The sequence below is a fragment of the Felis catus genome, chromosome D4, assembly GCF_018350175.1.
Source record: "Felis catus isolate Fca126 chromosome D4, F.catus_Fca126_mat1.0, whole genome shotgun sequence".
NCBI lineage: Eukaryota > Metazoa > Chordata > Mammalia > Carnivora > Felidae > Felis > Felis catus.
This window is the reverse complement of record NC_058380.1, coordinates 9241139-9263690: the sequence shown is the minus strand read 5'-3', so window position 1 is coordinate 9263690 and position 22552 is coordinate 9241139. Positions and strand designations below refer to the sequence as shown.

The 22552-nt window shown below is 43.6% G+C and overlaps 1 protein-coding gene across 7 annotated transcripts in view; it reads left to right on the top strand.

The window, feature by feature from the left end:
- The window catches only part of SMARCA2 (SWI/SNF related, matrix associated, actin dependent regulator of chromatin, subfamily a, member 2), a 181508-nt gene that overhangs the window by 67507 nt on the left and 91449 nt on the right, over positions 1-22552 (top strand). For all 7 annotated transcript variants that reach the window (XM_045043019.1, XM_045043015.1, XM_045043017.1 and 4 more), the window contains exons 16-22: positions 993-1059; positions 1750-1860; positions 4521-4763; positions 6163-6276; positions 16169-16276; positions 16869-16955; positions 20677-20723. In XM_045043019.1, coding sequence (XP_044898954.1) covers positions 993-1059; positions 1750-1860; positions 4521-4763; positions 6163-6276; positions 16169-16276; positions 16869-16955; positions 20677-20723 — 777 coding nt within the window. The remainder of the gene's footprint in view (positions 1-992; positions 1060-1749; positions 1861-4520; positions 4764-6162; positions 6277-16168; positions 16277-16868; positions 16956-20676; positions 20724-22552) is intronic.

Below are 22552 nucleotides of genomic sequence, written 5' to 3'. Positions count from 1 at the left end.
CCAAAAGGTTGCAGAAATTCAAAAAGTATGTCTTATTCAACCTGCCTTCGCTGTATCTTTTAAAGCAGAAGCTAAATCACAGTCGTAACTGAATTTTGCATTAAACTGCCTTTGGTACATGCAGGTTAATTTCAGCCATCAGGATGGGTCTTGCTGTTCTCCATTCAGTTCCCAGAGCCTGGCCCACTGTGCGTCTCCTCGGAGGTCTTTCTCTGACTCTTCTGAGAGAAGGAATACCTGTTCAGAAGAGACCCCCTTCGAGAATGGGGTCTCTGGCTGGGGGTGTTAGATTACAGTTGTGGTCCCTGAGATCTTTGTCGATCCCAGTGTTGGTACAGTCTTGGACCTTGAGAAAAAAAGGATTCTGGTTTAGCCTTTGCAAATTCGGTCCAAACGAGGACGATTTATTTGCAAGCCTTCTGAATCTGCATTATCCAAATCCGTGGTATTTAGACATCCTTTGTATTATATCTACGTGTCAAGTATATATTTTGCTCTTTACCTATATTGTTCATGTTCAGACTCCTATATTACGGTGATGTTTTCAGGGATTTAAAAAAAAAAAAAGGGCATTCAATGTTTTTCCCTTACTCTGTCTTCACATATTTATTTAATATTTTCATGTGCTTTTTATAAAATTTGTTTTTCCTGACTCAACTTTTCTGTGCACTTACATGGCTGCTTCTAAAGAGTCCCCACATCACTCTGGCACTTGCTAAGGTTTTTCTTCCCCCTCTATGTTTATGCATTAATTTTGTTTTTCCTTACGAGATTTCTTAGGAACTCACACACACACTTGTCATGCTTTGGGGCGTCTTATTCTCCACTTATCTCTTATTTCCACACCTTTAAAAGAGATACTTAGTTGAGATAATTTATAGTCTCTAGCCCCTTTCAAGGTGAGGCCTGAGCATGAATAAGAACATCTTTTTAACCACTGATTTTTCATACAAATGCCTTTTTCTCTGAATGTTGTCTTTTTTGTTCCATAGGACTCTGTCTAACTGGACATATGAATTTGACAAATGGGCTCCTTCTGTGGTGAAAATTTCTTACAAGGTTTGGAATGCTGTATTTATATATAAATGTGGAGAAGCAAAAAATAGACCCTATTTTTTTTTCTTCGTTCCATATGCACATCTGTGAACTGTATTTGGTTGTAAAGTTTTGTCATGTACATCATGTACCAAACAGTGTGAGTTAATCATCCCAAGAAGATTACTGTAATAAACCATAATTACTTTCAGATAGTGAAATGCAGAAGAAAATTGTTAATTATCATATTGCGAGGTTTCTGATGAGAGTAATACAAATGACAAATACCGCGCATTCCGCGTGCCTCTATGCCCACGGTTCCCGCAAAGTTCGCAATTACCCGGGTGCTCGGGCTGCCTGCTGCACGGTCCCATAGAAATGAAGCATTCCACCAGGGCAGCAGGGTCTCTGCTACCTCGAGGTTGCCATAATTTCCTTTTCTCTCTTTCCCCACCCTCAGTTTTCCCTGGGAAAGCCTGTCTGTAAGGGTCTGAAAACTGTCCAGATGTGTGCGATTTTGCCAAGCACTTTCTTCCTGGATAATGGATCTGTATATGATAATGCATATATGTGCAATTCTCAGTCACGTGTCTGGGCTCCATTAAGCCATGAATAGTGAGACAAAATGCTCACATTACTTCCATTGGGATATATATATATATATATATATATATATGTATATATGTATATATGTATGTATTTCTTTCCATTCAGGGCACCCCTGCCATGCGTCGCTCCCTTGTCCCCCAGCTGCGGAGTGGCAAATTCAACGTCCTCTTGACTACTTATGAGTACATTATCAAAGACAAGCACATTCTTGCAAAGGTATGTTTGAAAAAAAAATTCTTTTACCTCTAATTATGGACCATTGCACTGGAGCGTAAAGTATTCCCCAAATTATACTCGCTACTATAATTTGATCATTAGATGGCTTCTCTCCCTTCCCCTTGCCCTCTCCCTCTCGCTGTCTCCCTCCCTTCCTCTCTCTCTCTCTCTCTCTCTCTCGCTCTCGCTCACTTGCAGAGTCAGATATATTTTGGTCTTGGGTTTTAATTTTATGCATGCTTTTTTTTTTTTTGGCATATGTCATTGATTCTGTTTCTCTTACCTAGCCTCTCATAGTTAATGAGTTTACATCTCTTAAGAAATTCACCTGGGCTCCCTCTGCAACTCTTTTTCTCTCCAGTGGCCCTGAACCTGCTTGTGGAAGAAATAATTGTTTTTGCTGCCCTGGGTTATTGTCAGCCGCGTGACTTCATTCCTCTGGTGCCTTTGTCTCTCCAAAGATGAGTGGGCACCTCTCCATACGAACATTCATCCAGGCTGGGGCTTTGGTGCTATTCCTGTGTTAGGTTTTCCTGGTAAAATAATGGGCTATTGTTTGAATTACTCTGGGCTGTTTCTCTATTTACTTGAAGCTGAGAGAGGCTTGTTTTTCCACCTGCAACCTTCATGGCTCTTAATTTGTACGTCCTAAGTTGTCCTTTAGCCATAAAATAGAAAAGTGTTTTTCACTTATATCACCTTGCCTCCCAATGCGTTCTTGCCGAATGACAGAAATACATTGGTTCATGGGAGCAACTATGAAAACTTCCTTTTGTTTTCCCCTTTGGTAATTTCTTTTTCCCCCACGGTGCTGCCGAAGTGCTATAATCTGAAACTAAGTTATGGCCAGAACTGAACGGAATCCCTGTTTCTTGGACCTGTTCTCTCTCTGCCTTAAACCTTTGCTCTGGGAATGGAGTGCTCCCTTCGTGGCATCACAGGAAGTAACATACAGGAAGTGTGCTCCCAGGGGGGTTTAATAATTGAGATGACAGTGGCAATAGTGCTGTGTTCCTGCTCCTCCGGCTCAGAGATGAATTTGACACTGAACATGTCAAAAATGACATGTTTTCAATATTACTGCGGGAATGTGTTTGCACATTTGAGATTCTTAAAAAAAAAAAAAAAACACCCTATCACATCTTCTGCGTATGTATTTCAGAATTCATCAGAGATGCCTGGTAATGAGATGAATTGCTTTTATTTGTTACTGAGGCTATAGAAAGGGGTAGTAATATTTTGCCCAAGCAGAAGACCTAATTGGTGAATTAGCAAATTAGCAAAATCAGCGTCCCCTGATTCCTTGTTTGTTAGGTCATAAGCTAAATTAGGAAATTAGATTAGAATGCTTACTTGAATACATTTTTATCTGCTGGCCTCTTTTCATGCTGTTGGTAAGCTTCGGACAGTTGTCCGTACAGCTTGGTTCTTAAACGCTTTTCTTAGAAATGGTGAAAGAAGAGTAAGCAACCCCAAACTCTGGTAGTCTCTTTTACCCGAACATCCCAGCCTGGCGGATGATTTTATTTCTTTTCCCCCGATTTTACCGTCACTTCTCATGAGGAAGGCAGGAACCACCTAAAATACTTTGCTAGTCTCCCTCCTCTCTCTGGGAGCTTTGCAGCAGGATCCAGGGACATCTGAGCACCGGATGCTTTTCTTGGCCATTTCCACTGTTTTGTAGGGAATGAATAGGCTTAGTGGCACATTCCTTATTGTTCTCACTCAAAGAAACTGAGACCAGTGACCTTGAAGAGGGCTGAAGGGTAAGTTAGGAGAGAGGAAGGGGCCAGTGTCTAGTAGACTTAGGAGGGAAGATTGTGTCATATGGCCATTCTTTATTTTTGAAGCAGTAGTCATGCTGGGAAAGAAGATTGTGTTTAATTCCGAAGTTCTGGCACAAATAGAGGGATGATATTTTAGCATTGTCTTCAGTGCTAGTGAGTATGTCCTTTCATTTTAGCTGTCTCAAAAGAGTGATCCTAGATCTGGCAGGTAAGGAATTTGTCTGAACCGAGAGACTCCAAGTTGCCAGATCTTCTTCTTTTTTAAGAGAAGCTGGATGTCCAGATTTTTATGTGAAATATTCCAACTTTGAAATGTTAGCAACTCATTCAAATTAAAAAGAAAAAAGAACACTGAGCTGAGCCAAGCCCCAAAGGTACTAGTCAGCCAATATAATAATAGAAAAGAAGGCCTGAAGCCGGAAGAGCTCAGCTCTAAGTACCTGCTGACGCCACCTTGGAAAACCAGTCAGTAATCTCTGCTTTAAGTGGAGAGCTCTATTCTGTACTTTCTAGGAGCAGAGGCAGCATGAACGCTAAATCTGAGATAGCATCAATAGGAGGGGTGTTGGGGGGCGAGACACGGGAGCTAGTCCTGGCCCCACCACTTCATTCTGGGCTAAGTTCCCTTCTTTGGGAAGGGCGGTTTGGAATCACATGGCCCCTATGCAGCATTGTGGCTTTGACGTTCCATCATCACATGACGTCTTACGTGATCCATCAGGTATGGGAAATAGACTGTTGAGATTCTTTTATCCTAGGGGGAATCACACTGTATTATGCACAAAGCATGAATTCTTTGGTTTTCCTCACCACTGCCTGCCTGTGGTATTTTCCCTAGCTCACCACATGTTGGTCCTTCCTCATGTGTTACAGATTCGGTGGAAATACATGATAGTGGATGAAGGCCACCGAATGAAGAATCACCACTGCAAGCTGACTCAGGTCTTGAACACTCACTATGTGGCCCCCAGAAGGATCCTGTTGACCGGGACCCCACTGCAGAATAAGCTCCCGGAACTCTGGGCCCTCCTTAACTTCCTCCTCCCCACGATTTTTAAGAGCTGCAGCACGTTTGAACAGTGGTTTAATGCTCCATTTGCCATGACTGGAGAAAGGGTACTGGTCTCACTTTTGTATTTTCCACGTATGGGAATGAAATGAACATAAGGAACCCAAAGCCAAGAATGTTAGCGCCCCAGAAAGCCCGTAGGGTGGTTTACAGTGTTGCTTACTTTACAGAGCTAATCGGTGGATGCATATGTTCTCTTTCCAGGGTTATTTTCTGTCCTAAGAAAATGGTCTAGGATCCTAGAATCTAGGTCCTTGGTCTTTTGCCAACATGTTAAGTAGGCCAGCAGAGAATGTTCCTGACTGTTGGAATGTTTATCTACAAGGGCCACAGGGAGGATGAACAGGAGATATTTGTTGAATCAGTTTAACCAGATCAACCGAACCAATTGAGCACAAACCTTAAAACAGATATTTCCTTGTTGTAAACTTGGGCTTCTTGTCAAACTATAGCCCCCTGAAGAATTTGTGTGTAAAACTGAGCGAGTCCACACTAATTCTCTGTACACATTTTTTTTTTTTTTCCGGCTTTTGTGTTGAGCCTCAGTTTTGTGTCTATATAAATGCTCCTCAGATCCCGGAGCAGCCATTTTCACATTCCTTATTTTCATTCCTTCCACCATCAATTTTTGTCTTGGAGCTCATTTCTGAAAGGAAGACACGGGCCATTGCAAGAAAAGAAATGGGTACCTGTCCTTTTGATTAGTGGTTTCTTAACTGTGGGATTGAAAAGCCACTTAGAAAGCTGTCGAGACATTTATGTTGGAACTCTTCAGCCCTTGAATTTTGAAGTACGTTATAGGGATCTTTGCCCTTTGTCAGAAATTCAGTGGCTTGCCCGGTGTAGAAAGCAACGCCAATGAAATCTGCCCCCTAGAGGTTCATAGAGGAAGGTGACACAGAGGTTCTAGACGAGGTTATGTATACAGAGGGTGGAACGAGATGAGGGCAGAGGAAGGGAAGAGTGAGGTAGAGAGGCTTGGAAGCTCACCAACACAAACTAGATCTGCTCTCTTTTTCTCTTCATGTTCAGGCCACATGGCCTTGGTGTGTTTCTGCATCGGAGACAATCCAAGTTAAGAGCCCTAGCTTAACGCTTCAGCTTCGAGTGAGAACACACGAACTCTTGCCCCTTCCCTCGGGTTCTGTCTCAGTCTTCAGTAAGGCTTTGTTGCAATCCTATCCAAAAGATTCTCAACTGGGAAGCTGGGGGCTCTGGCCCCTTTCCCATGGAACTGCACATTAAGACAAAGACACCCATTTAGAGTCCATTTTATTACCACCTGGCACGTGGGACGAGAATTCAGAGGTAATGAATGACCTGGCCTTCGTGCTGCACATACAATTTCAGGCGTGCATTGCAACAAATAAGAAAGGTAGCCTAAAGTGTTATTAAGTGAAACATCATTAAAAAAAAATGTCCGACTCACCTGAGGTTCTCTTGTAGGTGGACTTGAATGAAGAAGAAACTATATTGATCATCAGGCGCCTGCACAAGGTGTTGAGACCATTTTTATTGAGGAGGCTGAAGAAAGAAGTTGAATCCCAGCTGCCCGAAAAAGTATGTTGCAAAATCAAAAAAATGGTGCCTTCTCTCTGCACCTTCAGTTGTGTTTCTGAAACAGCAGGCTTGTGTTTGAGTCACAGGTGGTGTCGCGGAAATAGCGTGATGTCCTTTTTTTGTTTGATAGAAGCTAAGAGATTTTAGGGTAGGGAGAGAAGGGAAATTTTGGTGTCTCCAGCCCGGTTTCCTAAGGCTCTGGGGCAGATTTTATAAAATTAGCAAATTCATAGAGTCTGTTTACACCTTAGCTTTAACTTACCTTCCCTTAACCTTGTGTTCGTTTAATGTTATACTGTAACTTTAAGGTGTTTGTTTGTTTTTTTAAGTTATTGGCCTCATTGAGTTTACTCTTGCAGGAGCCACAGAATTGATGTGCTGGTGAGTCAAACAAGGACATGAGTTTGGGGCTTGAATCATCAGCAAAAGGCCTACTAGACATTTGCCAGGTTTCCTAGAAATTTATTGAATGCTTGTGATGCTTGTGATGCCACTGTTCTGATAGTAAGTGAAAAACAAGAGTTCCTGCAAATTATAGACACATCATCTAATTATTCTTGGACAGGGATTTTGTCCTGCACCATAAAAAGTAACTTCCTGTGCACCTTTTAGGCAGGTATTTATCAGGACTTTTCAGTGCCTTAGAATGTCTATTGAGCCCTTCCCTGCACATTCTTTGGTTTGACCTGGGTATTAGTTTAATATGTTTCTGATCCTATTTTGGAAGCACACACTTCTGAGTTCTAAATTATATTGTCTTAAAGATAGATTGTTTGACATTGTATATGACTTGGATGAGATATTTGGATTTGAGTTTTCTCCGTAGATGAGCCAGTTCAGAAATGTATATTTTGCATCATTGTGTTTTTCTGTGTAAGGGCTCTATTTTTTTGGACAGATTGGCTCATCCTGTTCATTTTTTAAGTGGGAGTTGGCAGGGTAGTATACAAAGCTGATCTCTTTATTAAGACCGAATTCTGTTCCTAATTTCCCTACTCATTAACAGTCAGGAAAAAAAGGAATTAAGAATAAATACAGTCCTCATATCATTCTTATCCCAGCAGAAGACTAAATAAGTATTTTATTTTGCTAATGAATGCATCCTGGGGATTGAATGTGGTTGATATTTCTTTGACTTCCTGTGGTCTTGGTGTCTTTGGGTAATCCCCTTCCTGGACCGTACTTCTTGAATAAACTGGGGCATGGGTCCATTGGTCAGTGGCCCCCTCTAACTACTTGTCATTATATTGTTACTGACATCCTGAAAGGTATAGAAGTGGATGTTAATAATTTTAACGTATCCTATACTTCTTTTGTTTCTTTAGAAGTATAAAATAAAAGGTAACTAACCGAAGTCCTTCATTTATTCATTTCATAATACTTGTTACTTTTGTTTACTTACTTCCAGGACTGGGTAATATAGACAGATTTTTAAAAACACATCACATGGGGCACCTGGCTGGCTCAGTCGGTGGAGCATCCAACTTCAGCTCAGGTCATGATCTCACAGTTTGTGGGTTCGAGCCCCACACTGGGCTCTGCACTGACATTGGGATTCTCTGTTTCCCTCTCTTCTGCCCCTCCTCCGCTCGCTCTCTGTCTCCCAAAATAAATAAATAAACTTATTTAAAAAATCTTAAAAAAGAACACATCACAAGCTGGAAGTATGCCCTGTTTTAAGAAAATCCATTATATAAGGCGCCTGGGTGGCTCACTCAGTTAAGCATCCAACTCTTGTTCGGCTCAGGTCATGATCTCACGGCTGTGGGATCGAGCCCTGTGCTGGGCTCTGCACTGAGCATGGAGGCTGCTTCATATTCTTTCTCTCTCTCCCTTTGCCCCTCTCCCCTACATGTGCATTCTCTTTGTCTCTCTCTGTCTCCCTCTCTCTCTCTCCCTCTCGCTCTAAAAATAAGTAAATAAACATTAAAAAGAAAAGAAAACCCATTATATAAAACTCCCAGCTTGCCCAGAGTAAGGGTTATGGGGTGATCAGTTTGTGTCACAGAGGAATTCTTTGCTTTACTAAACTACTTTTTTTCACTGTTCCTTTCACAAGAGAGCTTCCTGAGTATGGATAAACTTAAAAAAAATGAGGATTCGATTTTCGAGAGCATGTCTTCTGCATAAACTACACTTTATATTCTTTAATACCCAGAGTATTATTTGAGGTATGGTACATGCCCTGTATGTGGTATATTATCTGTGGATAAGCTGCCTTTTGTGGAGGCAGCTCGTGGAGTAGGAATAACGGGCCCTGCCTGCCGGAGCGGACATGGGTCCCCCACTGCCTGTCTCTTACTAACCGTGTGGCGTTGGTCAGTTAATCCAGTGAGTCTCAGTGCTCCTCTCAGTGAACTGGAAAATAAATAATACCTGCCTTCCTACAGTCGTTGAGAGGATTCATGGAGGTGGCACTTCTAAGTCTCAGCCTGGCATGCGATACACCCTGGACCGGTGACAGTTGCTGCTGCCATGTTCCTTACTGTCTACACGTGTTGCTCTGTCTGCTGCTGACTTGAAGTTCTCCTTTGTGTTCACCTCAAGTTCTTTGTCACCTTCCGCTCCTCCTTGCCCTTTCTGGGGCCCTCCCCCATTCTGTGCCCATAAACCTTTCCAGGTGAGTAGGGAGCTAATCACACTGCTTGTGCGTGTAGCTGTTGATGTGGTTTGGCCTGTGTTCCTTCTCTTCTTTTTTTGTCTTGTTAGGCTTTTTTACCTGAGGGAAGTTGGTTGGCCATTAAAGTGGCATCCTGGGGCGATAAGGAGCTTCCTTCTGCCCCCATCTGCTTACAGATGGTGTATACACACACACACACACACACACACACACACACACACACACACACACACGTGTGTTACATACATGTGTGTTTATATTACATATACATATTACAGGTGTAATATAGCATACACCAAGATAGAAATGGTGTCATATACATATACATATATGTATATTTATTACACACACGTGTGTATTACATATATATGCATGTTTATTGCACGCATATGTGTATATATTACACACACATATTATAGGTGTAATATATCATATACCAACATATAGATGGTATCATATACATAGACACGTGTGTATATTACATACATAGTGTATATATTACATATACATATCACAGGTATAATATATGCCAACATATAGATGGTATCACATACATAAACATAGATGTATATGTATTACATACACTTGTATTTTACATATGCGTATTACAGATGTGATATGTGTAAACATACAGAGGATGAAATGTACACACACGTGTATGTATTATATATACCTATTACAGGTGTGATAAATCAGACACCACAAACAACGTGTATGTCTTTCTCAACCTGTATAAAGAACTGGATAGGAATTATGGCTGATGGTAGGAAAAGGCTACATATTCCATAGTAAGAATTCTCAAATGCTCTCATGAAACGCAACCAGTTAGGAAAGTGTTTTTTCATTTTATTTCTAACTTTACATATGATAAAATCTAGTCTCTCGGGTATACAGCTCTGTGGGCTTCGACAAATGCATAATCCTGTTAACCGTACCCACAGTCAAAATACAGAATGTTTCTACCTCCCAGTCCCCCCCAGCCCCGCCCAGATCCCCTGGCGCTGCTTGTTTTTAGCCAAATCCTCTCTGGGACCGTTAGCCTCGTGCGACCCCTGATCTGTTTTCCATCCGTATAGCTTTGCCTTTTCCAGACTGTCACGTGGATAGAATCAGTCATCGTGTCTCATCAGACCTTCTGCATCTGGATTCTTTCACTCAGTACAGTGTGTTTGAGCTCCATCCAAGTTGTTGCCTGTATCAATGGTTGCCTCATTTGTATTGTTGAGTAGCTTTCTGGTCTGTGGTGCACCGTGGGGTGTCTGTCCATTTATTTGAGGGGACAGTTGGGTTGTTTCTGGTTTTTGATGATTGTGGATCCACCTGCTATAAACACTGTGCACGGGTTTCTGCGTGAACATAGCTTTTCATCTCACTCCAGTGGGATTGCTGGGTCCTGTGGTAAATGTACACATAGCTTTACAGGAAGTTCTCTAAACTGACTTGTTTTCTAAGCTTCCTGAACCATTTTGCAGTTGCACCAGCAGTGTCTGAGCTGGGCGTTTCCTCCACATTCTCGTCAGTACTCTTTGAGTGTCATCAGCTTTCTTGACCTTTTTGGCCATTTCAACAGGGGTGCACTGGTACCTTGTCATAAATTTGCATTTCTCCATTTTCCACTGATGTTGGGCATCTTTTCATGGCGTATTTGGCCTCCATATACCTTCTTTGATGAAATGGTGCTCAAATCTCTTGCCTGTTTTTTTTTTATTGGATAGTTTCTTATCGTTGAGTTTTAAAACAGAAAAACTCTTCAAAATACAAAATATATTCCATATGTATTAAACAGTAATTCTGTCTAGTGTAGCTGGAGTAGGCTCAGGAACCTGTACTCCCTCTGATGAAACTAAAACAGGCATCTAAGGGCCAGAATTTTGGGATGTGCAGCCCTGTTTCATAGAAAAATTAGCTCGAGTAGGTGAGTTTTTAATAAAAATTTGTTTTAATCCATGAGTATTTAATAATGTAATAAGTCTAGCGATACATCTAATGAGCAGGGGGGATGTACTGTCCCCCCAGTGCCTCCAACACCACCACCAATTTGTCACATGAAATCCATTCCTTCCACTCAGGAAAGAAAGGCAGTTCATACAAAAGGATGTATGTAAAACCTAACGTAAACTAAATAAAAATTGATTTTGCGATTTAGCCCCCGTTTGGGGTCGTCTATGCTGACTCTCCACTTTGTTAATTCATATAATCAAGAAGCAACTCTACTTGCAATCGGCTGTGTACATACTGATGTCTAAATATGCTCAAATATGTGTACAATGCCTGAGGTTGACTAGAGGCTGACCTACCCAAAATCGATCCTGATTTTGATGTCATCTGTGTAAAACCACAAACAGGCTTCCCTTAGATGGGCAACTTGTATCTTCCTTATATAAATCCGTGGAGTGCTTGATGTGATTAATCATTACTTCGGGGCTCTCACACCACAGATTCCAGAACTTGAGACTTGCAAATATTTAATGTTATTGTTTGGAAACCTCAGTTCAGAAAGTGGTAATATGTCACACAACATAGTCTACATTGCTTGTGCCAGTAACATATCCTTTCGGGAGGGAAGTTGAAAGTGAAGAGTAGTATTCAGGAGGAAACTATGGCTAAAGCTTGAAAACTTTTATGGGGTTGTGTGGAGCAGACTCTGGGCCAGTACAGTCACCTGATGTGGCTCCTTGTAGGGACCAGTTTGGTCATTTACTAACATAAGAATTCTTAGGAGACAATTATTCTGAGTGTAGCTCAGTACCTCACTTTCACACATGAACAAAAATAGCCCCAGTGGCCCTCGCCAATCTCACTTGTTGGGGGGATTCTCCCTATTAAAGAGGCACAGATTTCATTCCTGCAGCACCGGCATATCTCAAGGAACTTCTGCGTTCATGCCATAATCAGGTGCCATCACATCGCTCGGACCCGGCAGTTTAAGGGGCATGAGCATCATAGAAACTTCTTTCACTTGGTTCCTCTTGGTCTCTGTGTCTACTTAATAATCGTTCAGGCTGCCCTTTTCTCAACACATAGCCCTCATTGCCTGCCTGCTGTGTGTATGGCTGGGCTAGAAGATGTGGGAGCCACACCAGAAACAGACATGGTGTGAGAGGTCAGACATGGTGTGGAGACGAGGTCTACTCACCTTGAACAAGGACATGACCATGAAAGGCAACATCATCCAGCCCATGTGGATGAGTAATGCAGGCATTCAAGCACTCCAGGGCAGAGGTCTCCAGAGCAGGCACTTCAGGGAGTGTGTTTGGGCAGGGGTGCGTACTGGCAGTCCATTGGGGTATGGAAAGAAGGTTTTAGAACTTCCATTTATATTAACTTTTTAAAAAAATGTTTATTCTTAGCGAGCAATCAGGGGAAGGGCAGAGAGAAAGGGAGACACAGAATCTGAAGCAGGTTCCAGGTCCAACCCATCAGAAAAGAGCTTAACGTGGGGCTCGAACCCACAAACCGCGAGATCATGACCTGAGCCAAAGTCGGACGCTTAACCAACTGAGCCACCCAGGCATCCTAACAAAGCTTAATTTTTTAGGGCGCCTGGGTGGCGCAGTCGGTTAAGTGTCTGACTTCAGCCAGGTCACGATCTCACGGTCCGTGAGTTCAAGCCCCGCGTCGGGCTCTGGGCTGATGGCTCAGAGCCTGGAGCCTGTTTCCGATTCTGTGTCTCCCTCTCTCTCTGCCCCTCCCCCGTTCATGCTCTGTCTCTCTCTGTCCCAAAAATAAATAAACGTTGAAAAAAAAAATTAAAAAAAAAAATTAAAAAAAAAGCTTAATGTTTTTTTTATTTTTAAAAGTTAATATAACCCAAGAATAAATAAACATTAAAAATATTTTTAAAAATTAAGCTTTGTTGACATTTAGCATACAGACTGGAATGGGTACCCATGCGGTGTGCACGGGAGAAATGAGTCACGTGCCTGGGTTGGATCGGGTAGGTCATCCCCAGGGGGAGTGTGAGGGGAAACCCCACTACCCGGGCATCTGGCAGCCCACCGACCCTCACAGCCCGGCTTCTGCACTTCTTGCCTCTTGTGAGGCTATGCTGAGTTCCCTGTACCCAGATCAGAGGATGTAGGATGGTCTGATTTTAACTAGCGCAACACTCCTGGCCCCATAATGGACAAAGGACTTAAAAAGATTCCACAAAGGACTGCGGGTTGAAAGCAAGAAGAAGAGCATGAGCGTAAGTCAACAGTAAGAAAAAGGCAGTCCGGCCTCTCTTGCTCCTGGTGTGAGTTTTTATTAACCACATCATAGGGTAATTGGGCTGCAATCGGCCAAAAAAAAATTAGATGTCGTCAAATTGGACCCTTGAAATAAATTAGCTGCCCTTAACATTGATGACTATGCCCTAAGAGCCATGTGTGTCTTCAGATATTAAAGCTAGTGCCTACATATAATTCATAAGCAAATACATGGGCATGTGTTGGGAAGATGTGCTCTCGTATGTCTACCTGAGAAGGGGATGCCTTCAAAAAAGTTTAATAGTTGGGGTGCCTGGGCGGCTCAGTCAGTTAAGCATCTGACTTTGGCTCAGGTCATGATAACGTGGCCAGTGAGTTCAAGTGCCGCATCAGGCTTTGTGCTGACAGCTCGGAGCCTGGAGCCTGATTTGGATTCTGTGTCTCCCTCTCTCTCTGCCCCTCCCCAGCTCACGCTCTGTTTTGTCTGTCTCTCAAAAATGAATACACGTTAAAAACAAACCTTTTTTTAATAAAAAAGAAGAGCTTAATAACTACTTCTTTGAGGGAAATGAAAGGGGAAATTGACTCTGATAGATACGGTAATTGGGGAAGAGATATACATGTATAGGTGTGTGTACACACACCTATACATATATATATTTGAGATATATATATATATATATGCCTATACATATATATATTTAAGTTACTTATTTTGAGAGAGACAGCATGAGGAGGAGAGGGATAGATAGAAAGAGAGAGAGAGAGAGAGAGAGAGAGAGAGAGAGAGAATCCCAAGCAGGCTCCACACTCCCTGCTGCAGAGCCAGAGGCAGGGCTCAAACCCACGAACCACGAGATCATGACCCAAGCTGAAACTGAGAGACGCTTAACCGACTGAGCCACCCAGGCACCACTGGGAAGATACTTTTTAAAACCCTTAAGGTAGAATAAGATTTTTTAGAAACGAGGCACTAAGAGTAACCCCCCCACCCCAACCCCAGGCCTAGAGAAGAGTATAAAGTCAAACAAAACAGCTTGGAGTTGTCTGAGCAGGTACAGGGAGCAAACGTCAAATACAGTTGTGAAGCTTATGACCGTGATTTTGATCATGTGTATCAGAGCAGCTTCTGCTCTTAGGTACCCCCTAAGGGTGCAGGGGAGGAGGGTGAGGGAGACTTCCCCTTCTTAGAGCAGCTGTTGGATCCTTGGGATGGGCTCACTTCTCTGCTGACCTGAATGCTGCAGGAGTATTTGGTTTCCCTGTCTGCATGGTGTCATCATATGTGCCTCCCGCTTCCCAAAGTCCCTCCCCTCCAGTGCTTAGCAGTAGCTGACTGGTGGGAAGGGAGTTAAGGGATCTGTCCCTATATCTGTATCTGCTGCTCCCTTGCTTTCAAGCAAGCGGTGGCCATCCCTTCTGGCAGAGTAGCCTTGGATGGCCTCGGTCATCCTTAGCATAGAGCTGGAAAGAGTGACCTCTGTCTCCAGTCCTAACTCTACCATTAAATACCCTTGTCATTTTGAACCAGACTGTCAACTTTTCTGATGCTCAGGTTCTGTATAAAATGCAGACACAACATCTAACCCTCTCCTGAGCTCTCGTATTGTGAAATAAGTGAAGGCGCAGAACGCCCTTTGCACAGGGCCGGGTCCACAGGAAGAGCTCGGTGATATTAGCCCTTGGTGCATTTTTATGCTTCTAACTTGTTGCGGTCTGAACTTGTCTAATACTGCTCTTCACCATGATCGAATTTCACCGACAGCGAACAGCTCTTGAAAAAGTCGACGTGCTGTGAAAACAGTACAGGGTCAGGTATCTGCAACAGAGAGCCTGTTGTAAGTCCATTCTTATTTATGAAACTTGAACTTGAATTTCAATTTATGAACCTGAAATTTTGGTTTTTCCTCTCTGGCCAAGAAGGTCATTCCAAACGAAAAGCATATGGTAGGTTGCTTGCTTTTCTTAACTTTTCTGCAAAGACGCTAGCCTTTCTCCAGTCTTAGTCGGCGCATCAAAACAGGTGGCAGAGGGCTGTTAATTGCCGCTCTATCTGGGCTGACAAAGGTGCCTTCTGACGCAACAACTGAATGAATATTCAACTTCTCTTCATCTGTGACCTCCTCGCCCTGGCCCTCAGAGCTGAAAATAACCTGATCGTTTTTAATCAGTTTATTAAACATTAGGCAGCTTGCTGATTGACTTTTAATCACATTCTGCAGATTTCTAGGCATTTATGTGACGTTTATTATGAAAATTGCACATTTGTATTCTGGGGATTTTTTTTAATAAAAAAATAATACTAAGAAATAATCAAGGCAGATTTTATGCATTAAGAACGTGCTAGAAGTATTGCAGGTGCGTGTTAAGCCAAGGGCACGTGAATTCCCTCCAACTGTTTTAAATTGGATTTTTTGCAGTAGTCCAACTGGAGGCACAGGAGGCTTTGCTCTCTGTAGAAGGTCGTAAAGTTGCATCCAGTTTTGGATTAATTCCTCTCCGCAACCCCCCCCCCCTCCTGCCCACCTGCTGTCCTCACAGGTAGTATTCTCTCATCTCTGAAAAGCAGAGATTAATGGTAGTCAACCTAGGGCTATTACAAATCTCACTTTTGGACCAGTACTGGGGTCGCTATGTATGACCATTAAAAAAATGATTAACAGAAAGTCTTGGGATATTGGCCAGTCGCTGTTTTTCTGTTCATATGAGAGAGGGTGTAGCCAGGAAGCAGAAGAAATACTAAGAAAAAACTCTGTATGGGACATTTTTGAATTTGAACATTTTGCAAGCCCCCCCCCTTTTCTCAAATATAGAACAAGTCAAGAATTTTCAGAAAACATGACCCTAGCCTCAGTTACCTACAACCTTTGGAAGGTCCCTCCATTGTAATCATATCTTTAGGAGTGATGACCGTGGTCCCCCCCACCACCCCCATCCCGCCCTGCACTCTGTGAATCCAAGAAGGGGAAACAGAGGCACCTGCAGGGCTCCAGAGAGTACACCTGCCACCACGCCTCAACAGCCTTCTGAGCACGGGCACCTTCTCCCTCCTCTTACCTACTTGCTGTTTCTTCTCGCCCAGGTTGAATATGTGATCAAGTGTGACATGTCAGCCCTGCAGAAGATTCTCTATCGCCATATGCAAGCCAAAGGGATCCTCCTCACAGATGGTTCCGAGAAAGATAAGAAGGTACATCACAGAAAATAGTGCAACTCAAGGTGTCATTGTGCGTCTTCTCACGGCCGTGACATCACATACTCCCGGGACGCGTCCCTGCCAATGCTGATTTGTTAAAGCACACTTTGGGGCCTTTTCTCTAGCTCTTGTTGTAGCCGAAGGAAGTCTCTTAACCTCTTCAATCGCAAATTGCACTGGGGCATGGAGAACAGAGTGTGTTCCTCTCACCAAAATAGTTTTCAGCTCTGCTCATGTCACTTCTGCAGGGACTATATTCTGCCTAAGCGTGGGGTGGCATCTTAGAAGGTTTTAAAATCCGGTGCCGCTCCCCGGGCATCTGGTCTGTCTTCTCTCTCCAGGCTTCTGGGGAATAGACAGGTCGCAAAGCCATCGTCTCGACAGAATTCCCTCCCGTAGGACAAGTTAGTCCCAAGGGAGATGTTTTATGTCACTCGGGAACAGCTGTGTAACAGGAGCTTTGGACCCCAAGACGCATAGGTTACTTAGAAGACCCTATGGCCCTTTCTATAAAAGCTTACTTTTTAAAACAGGGAGTATCTGATCGATTAATCATTTGTTCTGTCTTTATTCCCCTCGTCCTTAGGGGAAAGGAGGTGCCAAGACACTTATGAACACTATTATGCAGTTGAGGAAAATCTGCAACCACCCGTATATGTTCCAGCACATCGAGGTGAGTCCCTGTTCTGCTCTGTGTTGAGTTTGATCCCGATCGCACTGTCCTGTGAAAACGACTCTTACAAAAAGGCAGGTAGGAAAGAAGGAAGGCAGGAAGGGAGGAAAGAAGGAAGGAACGACAGAGGGAAGAAAGAGGGTTAAAATACGCATGGAGGTTGCAGACGTATGTTCTGATGGCTCGACAGGCAGAATTAACAAACACGGATTTTCTGGTTATGGATTCTCACTGGCACCAAGCACTTGAGCAGCTGGAATTTTATAACCAAGGGTTTAAAGTAGTGAGAAAATATTGTAAGCTCTGGCTCATTATGTGGGTTTGGGTAAGTGCTGTGAATTGCCTTGTTATGGTAGGAGCTGCGAAATTGAAGGTAATGATGAATACAGCCAGCTTCCTCAGAAGGATGCTGTGAAAAAAATACTAAAATAACGTATTTATACCTGTTGAAGAGGAAGACGTTCTCGAAACGTTCTTTGTAAAAGACGCTGACTTTGGTCTGTTGCTTCGATCTGCTTTTTTTTTTTTTTTTTTTTTTCTTTTCCCCCTTTCTGGCTCCTATCACGACAGTGTAAATCCCGGCTTTTATCCTGACGCTCTGGTCTCACTGAGCTATTTTTAGGGGCGAGGACATTTCCCTCCCTGTTCACTGCGTGCAAATAAGTTTCCTAAATTGACAGAACTTCACCCCAGTGGGAACAATTGACCCGAGCAGGAAGGAAAAGGAGACAAACTACAGTCTCCCATTTTTCAGCGTTGCTGCTGATGCGTATGGTCCTTGTGGCAGTTACACACCAGGGCAATGCCTGCTGTCCACGGCACGTGAGCAGGTGCTCCAGGGCACAAGCCACCGCAGGCCTCCAGCGCCTGCCCCCGTTCGTTAAAAAAGGAAATAAGTCGAAGGTTCTGGCAAATGAGAAATTTCATAATTACAGTATAAAAGTCGAGTTGCCATACTCCTGACTTTCAAATCGTCTTGACTTTGACGGTTCGTTTTTCTTCTCCCTTCTTTTTGGTAACCACGCTTGTCAGATAAGAGTATTCATCGCACATTCTGTGCCTGTCCTAGAAACCTGTCCCAGGCATCCTGATAACTGCTGTCACCACTGTTCATGGGGCAGAGTAGCTATAGGCTAACAAGTTCTGGATCCCAGTAAAATGGCAGCTGCAACAATACTAAAAAAAACAAAAACAAAAACAAAAACAAAAACAAAAAAACAAAAAACCCACCCAAAAAACAAAAAGAAGAAGGAAAAAGATCTCACCGTCAAGGTACAGCTATTTAGACACAGAGTGAAGGAGCATCCAGTGGGTGCACCATGGGGCGTGAGGGCACGTCCCAGGCTGCTTTGTTGTGTGACCTGGTGAAAATCTCTCAGCATCTGCAAACTTCACTGTGCTTGACCTGTCATCTCATGGTGACAGATTGATTATAGGGACTGGCAGAGGCTAAACTTCAAAGAAAAAATAAGATCGGAAGCATCTTGTAAATTGACAATATATATTAAACAGATCAAAGGTAGCAACGAATTCGTGTTGGATTTACGTTGGTTTGTGACTGGGGGGGGGGCGTGGGGAGCCAATAAAATGTCTTCATGATGAAAATGACTTGGGGTCATGTCAGGCTAACCCATCACCCACCCATTTTGCCCGCAAAACAATTTTCACATATTTATTCCTATGCATAGAGGGGTTTGAGGGCTTACAAGTTAGGAAAGTTAAGTGTCAACCTAATTTCATTTTGGTTCTCATGCAAAAATTAGCCTTTGAAACATGGGAGGTCATGTCAGGAAGGGGGATGACGTCTTCCTCCCTCAAGCTTCTCCGTCCGGAGAACCTGAGGGAGAAGATCATCAAAGGAGCTAAGTTTAAGCAACATGCCCTCCAATACTTGCATATTTACATTTTTTTAAAAAAAGTATTTATTTATTTATTTTGAGAGAGAGAGAGAGAGAGAGACAGACAGACAGAGCACGAGCAGGGGAGGGGCGGAGAGAGAGGATCCCAAGCAGGCTCTGCACTGTCAGCCCCGAGCCCAATGCGGGGCTCGATCCCATGAACCTCGAGATCATGACCTGAGCCGAGATCAAGAGTCAGAAGTTCAACCAGCTGAGCCATTCAGGCGCCCCTTTACATTGTAAATAGCACTCAGTAGAGAGACAGAGTCTGATTTACATTTTTTTTTTAATCACAAAAACTTTCAGAAGCATCTTCCTGGAAAGGAGACTCACGGTTTTGGCAAACATAGCACCCATACAACCCAGAGTCAGTACACGCATTTTGCCTTTGTCTTTGTATTGTTTGCCCCACAACCTTTGTTCTTACAAAATCATACCGGAAGTCCAGCCTCTCTTGTGGGCTCACTGTTTCCCCGGAGCACCTGCAAACCAGGGAAATGACAAACGGCACTTTTTTTTAAATGTTTAGTTTTGGAGAGGGGGTGTGCAGCAAGAGAGGGGGACAGAGAGTCCGAAGCGGGCTCTGCGCTGACGGCAGAGAGCCTGATGGCGGAGCTTGAACCCACGAACCTCGAGATCATGACCCAAGCTGAAGTCGGACGCTTAAGCAACTGAGCCACCCAGGTACCCCAAAAACAGCATTTTTAAAATGCTGCTAATTCCTCAACTTGCCACCATGCACCGACACGTACCATCTCTGTGGTTTTTACGTCTCTTGGAGATAGGGACAGAACCCAAAAATCTAGCCGGGAGTGGCTGCGTGTGGAGTGGGCAGGCCCACGTGGTTCCTGGAGTCAGAGCGGGATCTTTGGCCGTTGTCCATCGGTGTTGATCTTGCCAGCGGGGCAGCATCCTGAGGGGCTGAGCCCACCACAGGCGATGAGGGTATTCGAGAGGAGAGCCCAAAGGGGAAGATCTGATCCCCTTGGAGGAGAAGCTCCGTGGGTCGGAGAAGGAAAGGAAGCAGAGAAGGGTGACAGCTGGTGGCTAATGTGAAGGTGTGATATGCTTCCTTTCCCCACAGATGGTCTCCCTCTCCATAAAGCAGGAATGGAAACATCACATGGAGAACAGTCATTTATTTCTTCTGCAGGATCAGCGAGGAGGGAATTATGTGATTAAGCATTTCAAAATTCGATGTAACATTCCACCATTCTTTAAATCTAAAAAACTTTGTTTTGAAAATGGAAGCCAGGCGCCTGAGGGAACAGTGTCCATTTAGGGCCTTATCTGTAACAGAGGGAAGAAAAGCACAGTATGGGAGGCTTTTAGGATGTCAGTAAACTCAGATTTATGATACAGTGCACCTGTTAAATATCTTTGCAGTATACACATGTGTACGTCTGATCCTGATTTGCTTATATTAGGCTTTTCCTCTAGTCTAGACCTAACTCCTTCGGGATAGATACTCAGTTCTTTCTGCGTCCCCCGTACCTGCCTGGCTCAAACCTGGGTCAGTGGACACTTAATCACTGTTTGATAAGTAAACTAATTCTGTCATCTCAGTATGAGATTCTGGAGCTTCGCAGAAACTCCCAGGACACGTTCGTGGCAGAACAAAACTCCGAATTCAAAGATACGGGGTTTCTGGTTCATCGTCTAACAAGTATTTTCCTATTTGTTATTTTGTTTAACTATACTCTAGAAATAAATAGAACGACCTCACTACAAGAGTCATTATTAAGTTAATGATTTACATGTCTGGGGTTTTTTTTTGTTTGTTTGTTTTTTTAATCATTGTTTTCCTCCTCTCTTTTTTAAAGGAATCCTTTGCTGAACACCTGGGCTATTCAAACGGGGTCATCAATGGGTAAATCTTAAAATTTATTTTTCTTCCAAAAAGTAGTTAGTCATACCTAAACTTTTCCCTCCCGTAGTGTTTCCTCTCACACACGTACGTACTGTTCTCCTCCTCAGTCCTCTCTCACCTCAGCAGAGGTGAGATAACATCAGCATTCTCTTTTATTTCCCTGGCATAAATTACTCCATGCCTTAAGCATGTGGCTATTCAAAGGACATAGATCTCATTTAATAGACTTAACGGTATGCTCATGTCCTAAAAATTGTTGTGGAAGCTTCAAACATTGTGACTTATAACCGGTGGTGTAGCTTGAGCCGAAAAGAGAACTTATCATATTAAATTTCAAGTTGACACTTAACCTGGACGTGCGTGAGAGGAAAGGTCTCATCTGCTATAAATATGGATGACGTTACAGTAGTTTGTCAAAGTATGGCCCGTATGAGAAACGTTTGTTTTGGGTTTTTTGTTTTTGGTTTTTTGGGTTTTTTTTTTCCTAGCAGCAGACATTGAAGAGAGCCATGCCTTACAACAACAAAAAAGAACCTCGCATTAACAGATAGTCTCTGTTTTGCCCCGGGGAACATTGATCATGAGGATGTAGGGGCCATTCTGGGATCCCAAAGGCAGATGGTGTCCCTGGGCTAAGCACCAGAGGTTGGGACCCATCCAGAACCAGTGCCTCTAGGCTCTCCCACTCCTGTTTGCTTCCCTTTCCCCTGGCTGTGGTCCCTCCTGCCACCATCACGGGACTGGCCAGGTTGCTTACTAAAAACATGGCCGCAGGAGATGTCGGGGCGGGAAGGTGGATGTTGGGAAGACGTACACTTGAAAATGTGTCTGTTAGAGACGACACGCACTGTGTCACAGGATCAGCTGCCAGACGATACGCTTCAGTGTAGACTGCAGGTGCACTGACCGGTGTTCCCAGCCACGTCAGCCCTACGATTACGTTTTAATAATTTAACACATGCCTGTTGACAAAAGACAAGTAGTTTATTACGGTGGAGGAAAGGCCCTGGTTTAGGTCATTAACACCCTGACAGAGGTAAATCTCCTGTCCTGTTTTTGATATGAACTTCTGTGCAAGCCAGGCCTCTTGTCCCCTTCCCAGTCTGTCCTTCCACAGTGTGCATGGTGACCTTGTAGAAGGGTGTGGCAGATGTCGCCAGTCCCCTGTTTAAAACCCGTCAGGGGCTTCCCGTTGCACTAAAAGCTAACACACCCTGCGGCACCTGTCCCCACTCCCTCCTGCTGCCTCTCGGCCCTCATCTCCAGAATTCTCCTGACGCTTGTGTTCCGTTCCTCAGACTCACCAGCCTCCTTTACTCCAACAGGACCTTTGCACATACGCTTCCCTCTTTCTGGAATCTCTTCCTCTCCGTTCCCAAGCCGCCATTCTTCACCTGGCTGCCTTTTTGCTGATTATCTGAGGTTTTAGCTAAACCGTTCTCTCTTCAGCAAGGTCACACCTCTGACCCTCTGCATCAGAGGCTGGCAATTTTTTTTTTTTTTCTGTAAAGGGCCAGATGTCAAATATTTTTTACCTTTGTGGGTCAAAAAGTCTCTAGCTCAACCTTGCCCATAGTGGCATGAAAGCAGCCGTAGACAAAATAGAAATGAGTGAGCCTGGCTGCATTCCAGCAAAACTCTATTTACGAAAACAGGCAGCAGGCCAGGGCCGAAATTGGCCAAACTCTGCTCTAATTTAAAGACGTCACGTGTTGCTATGCATTGTCTCATAGCAACTTGCTATTTTTCTTTTCAGCACTTATCACAATGTGCAATTAGCCATTTTGAAGGCAGGGTTTCTATTTTCTCATCCCCGTACACATGCCGAG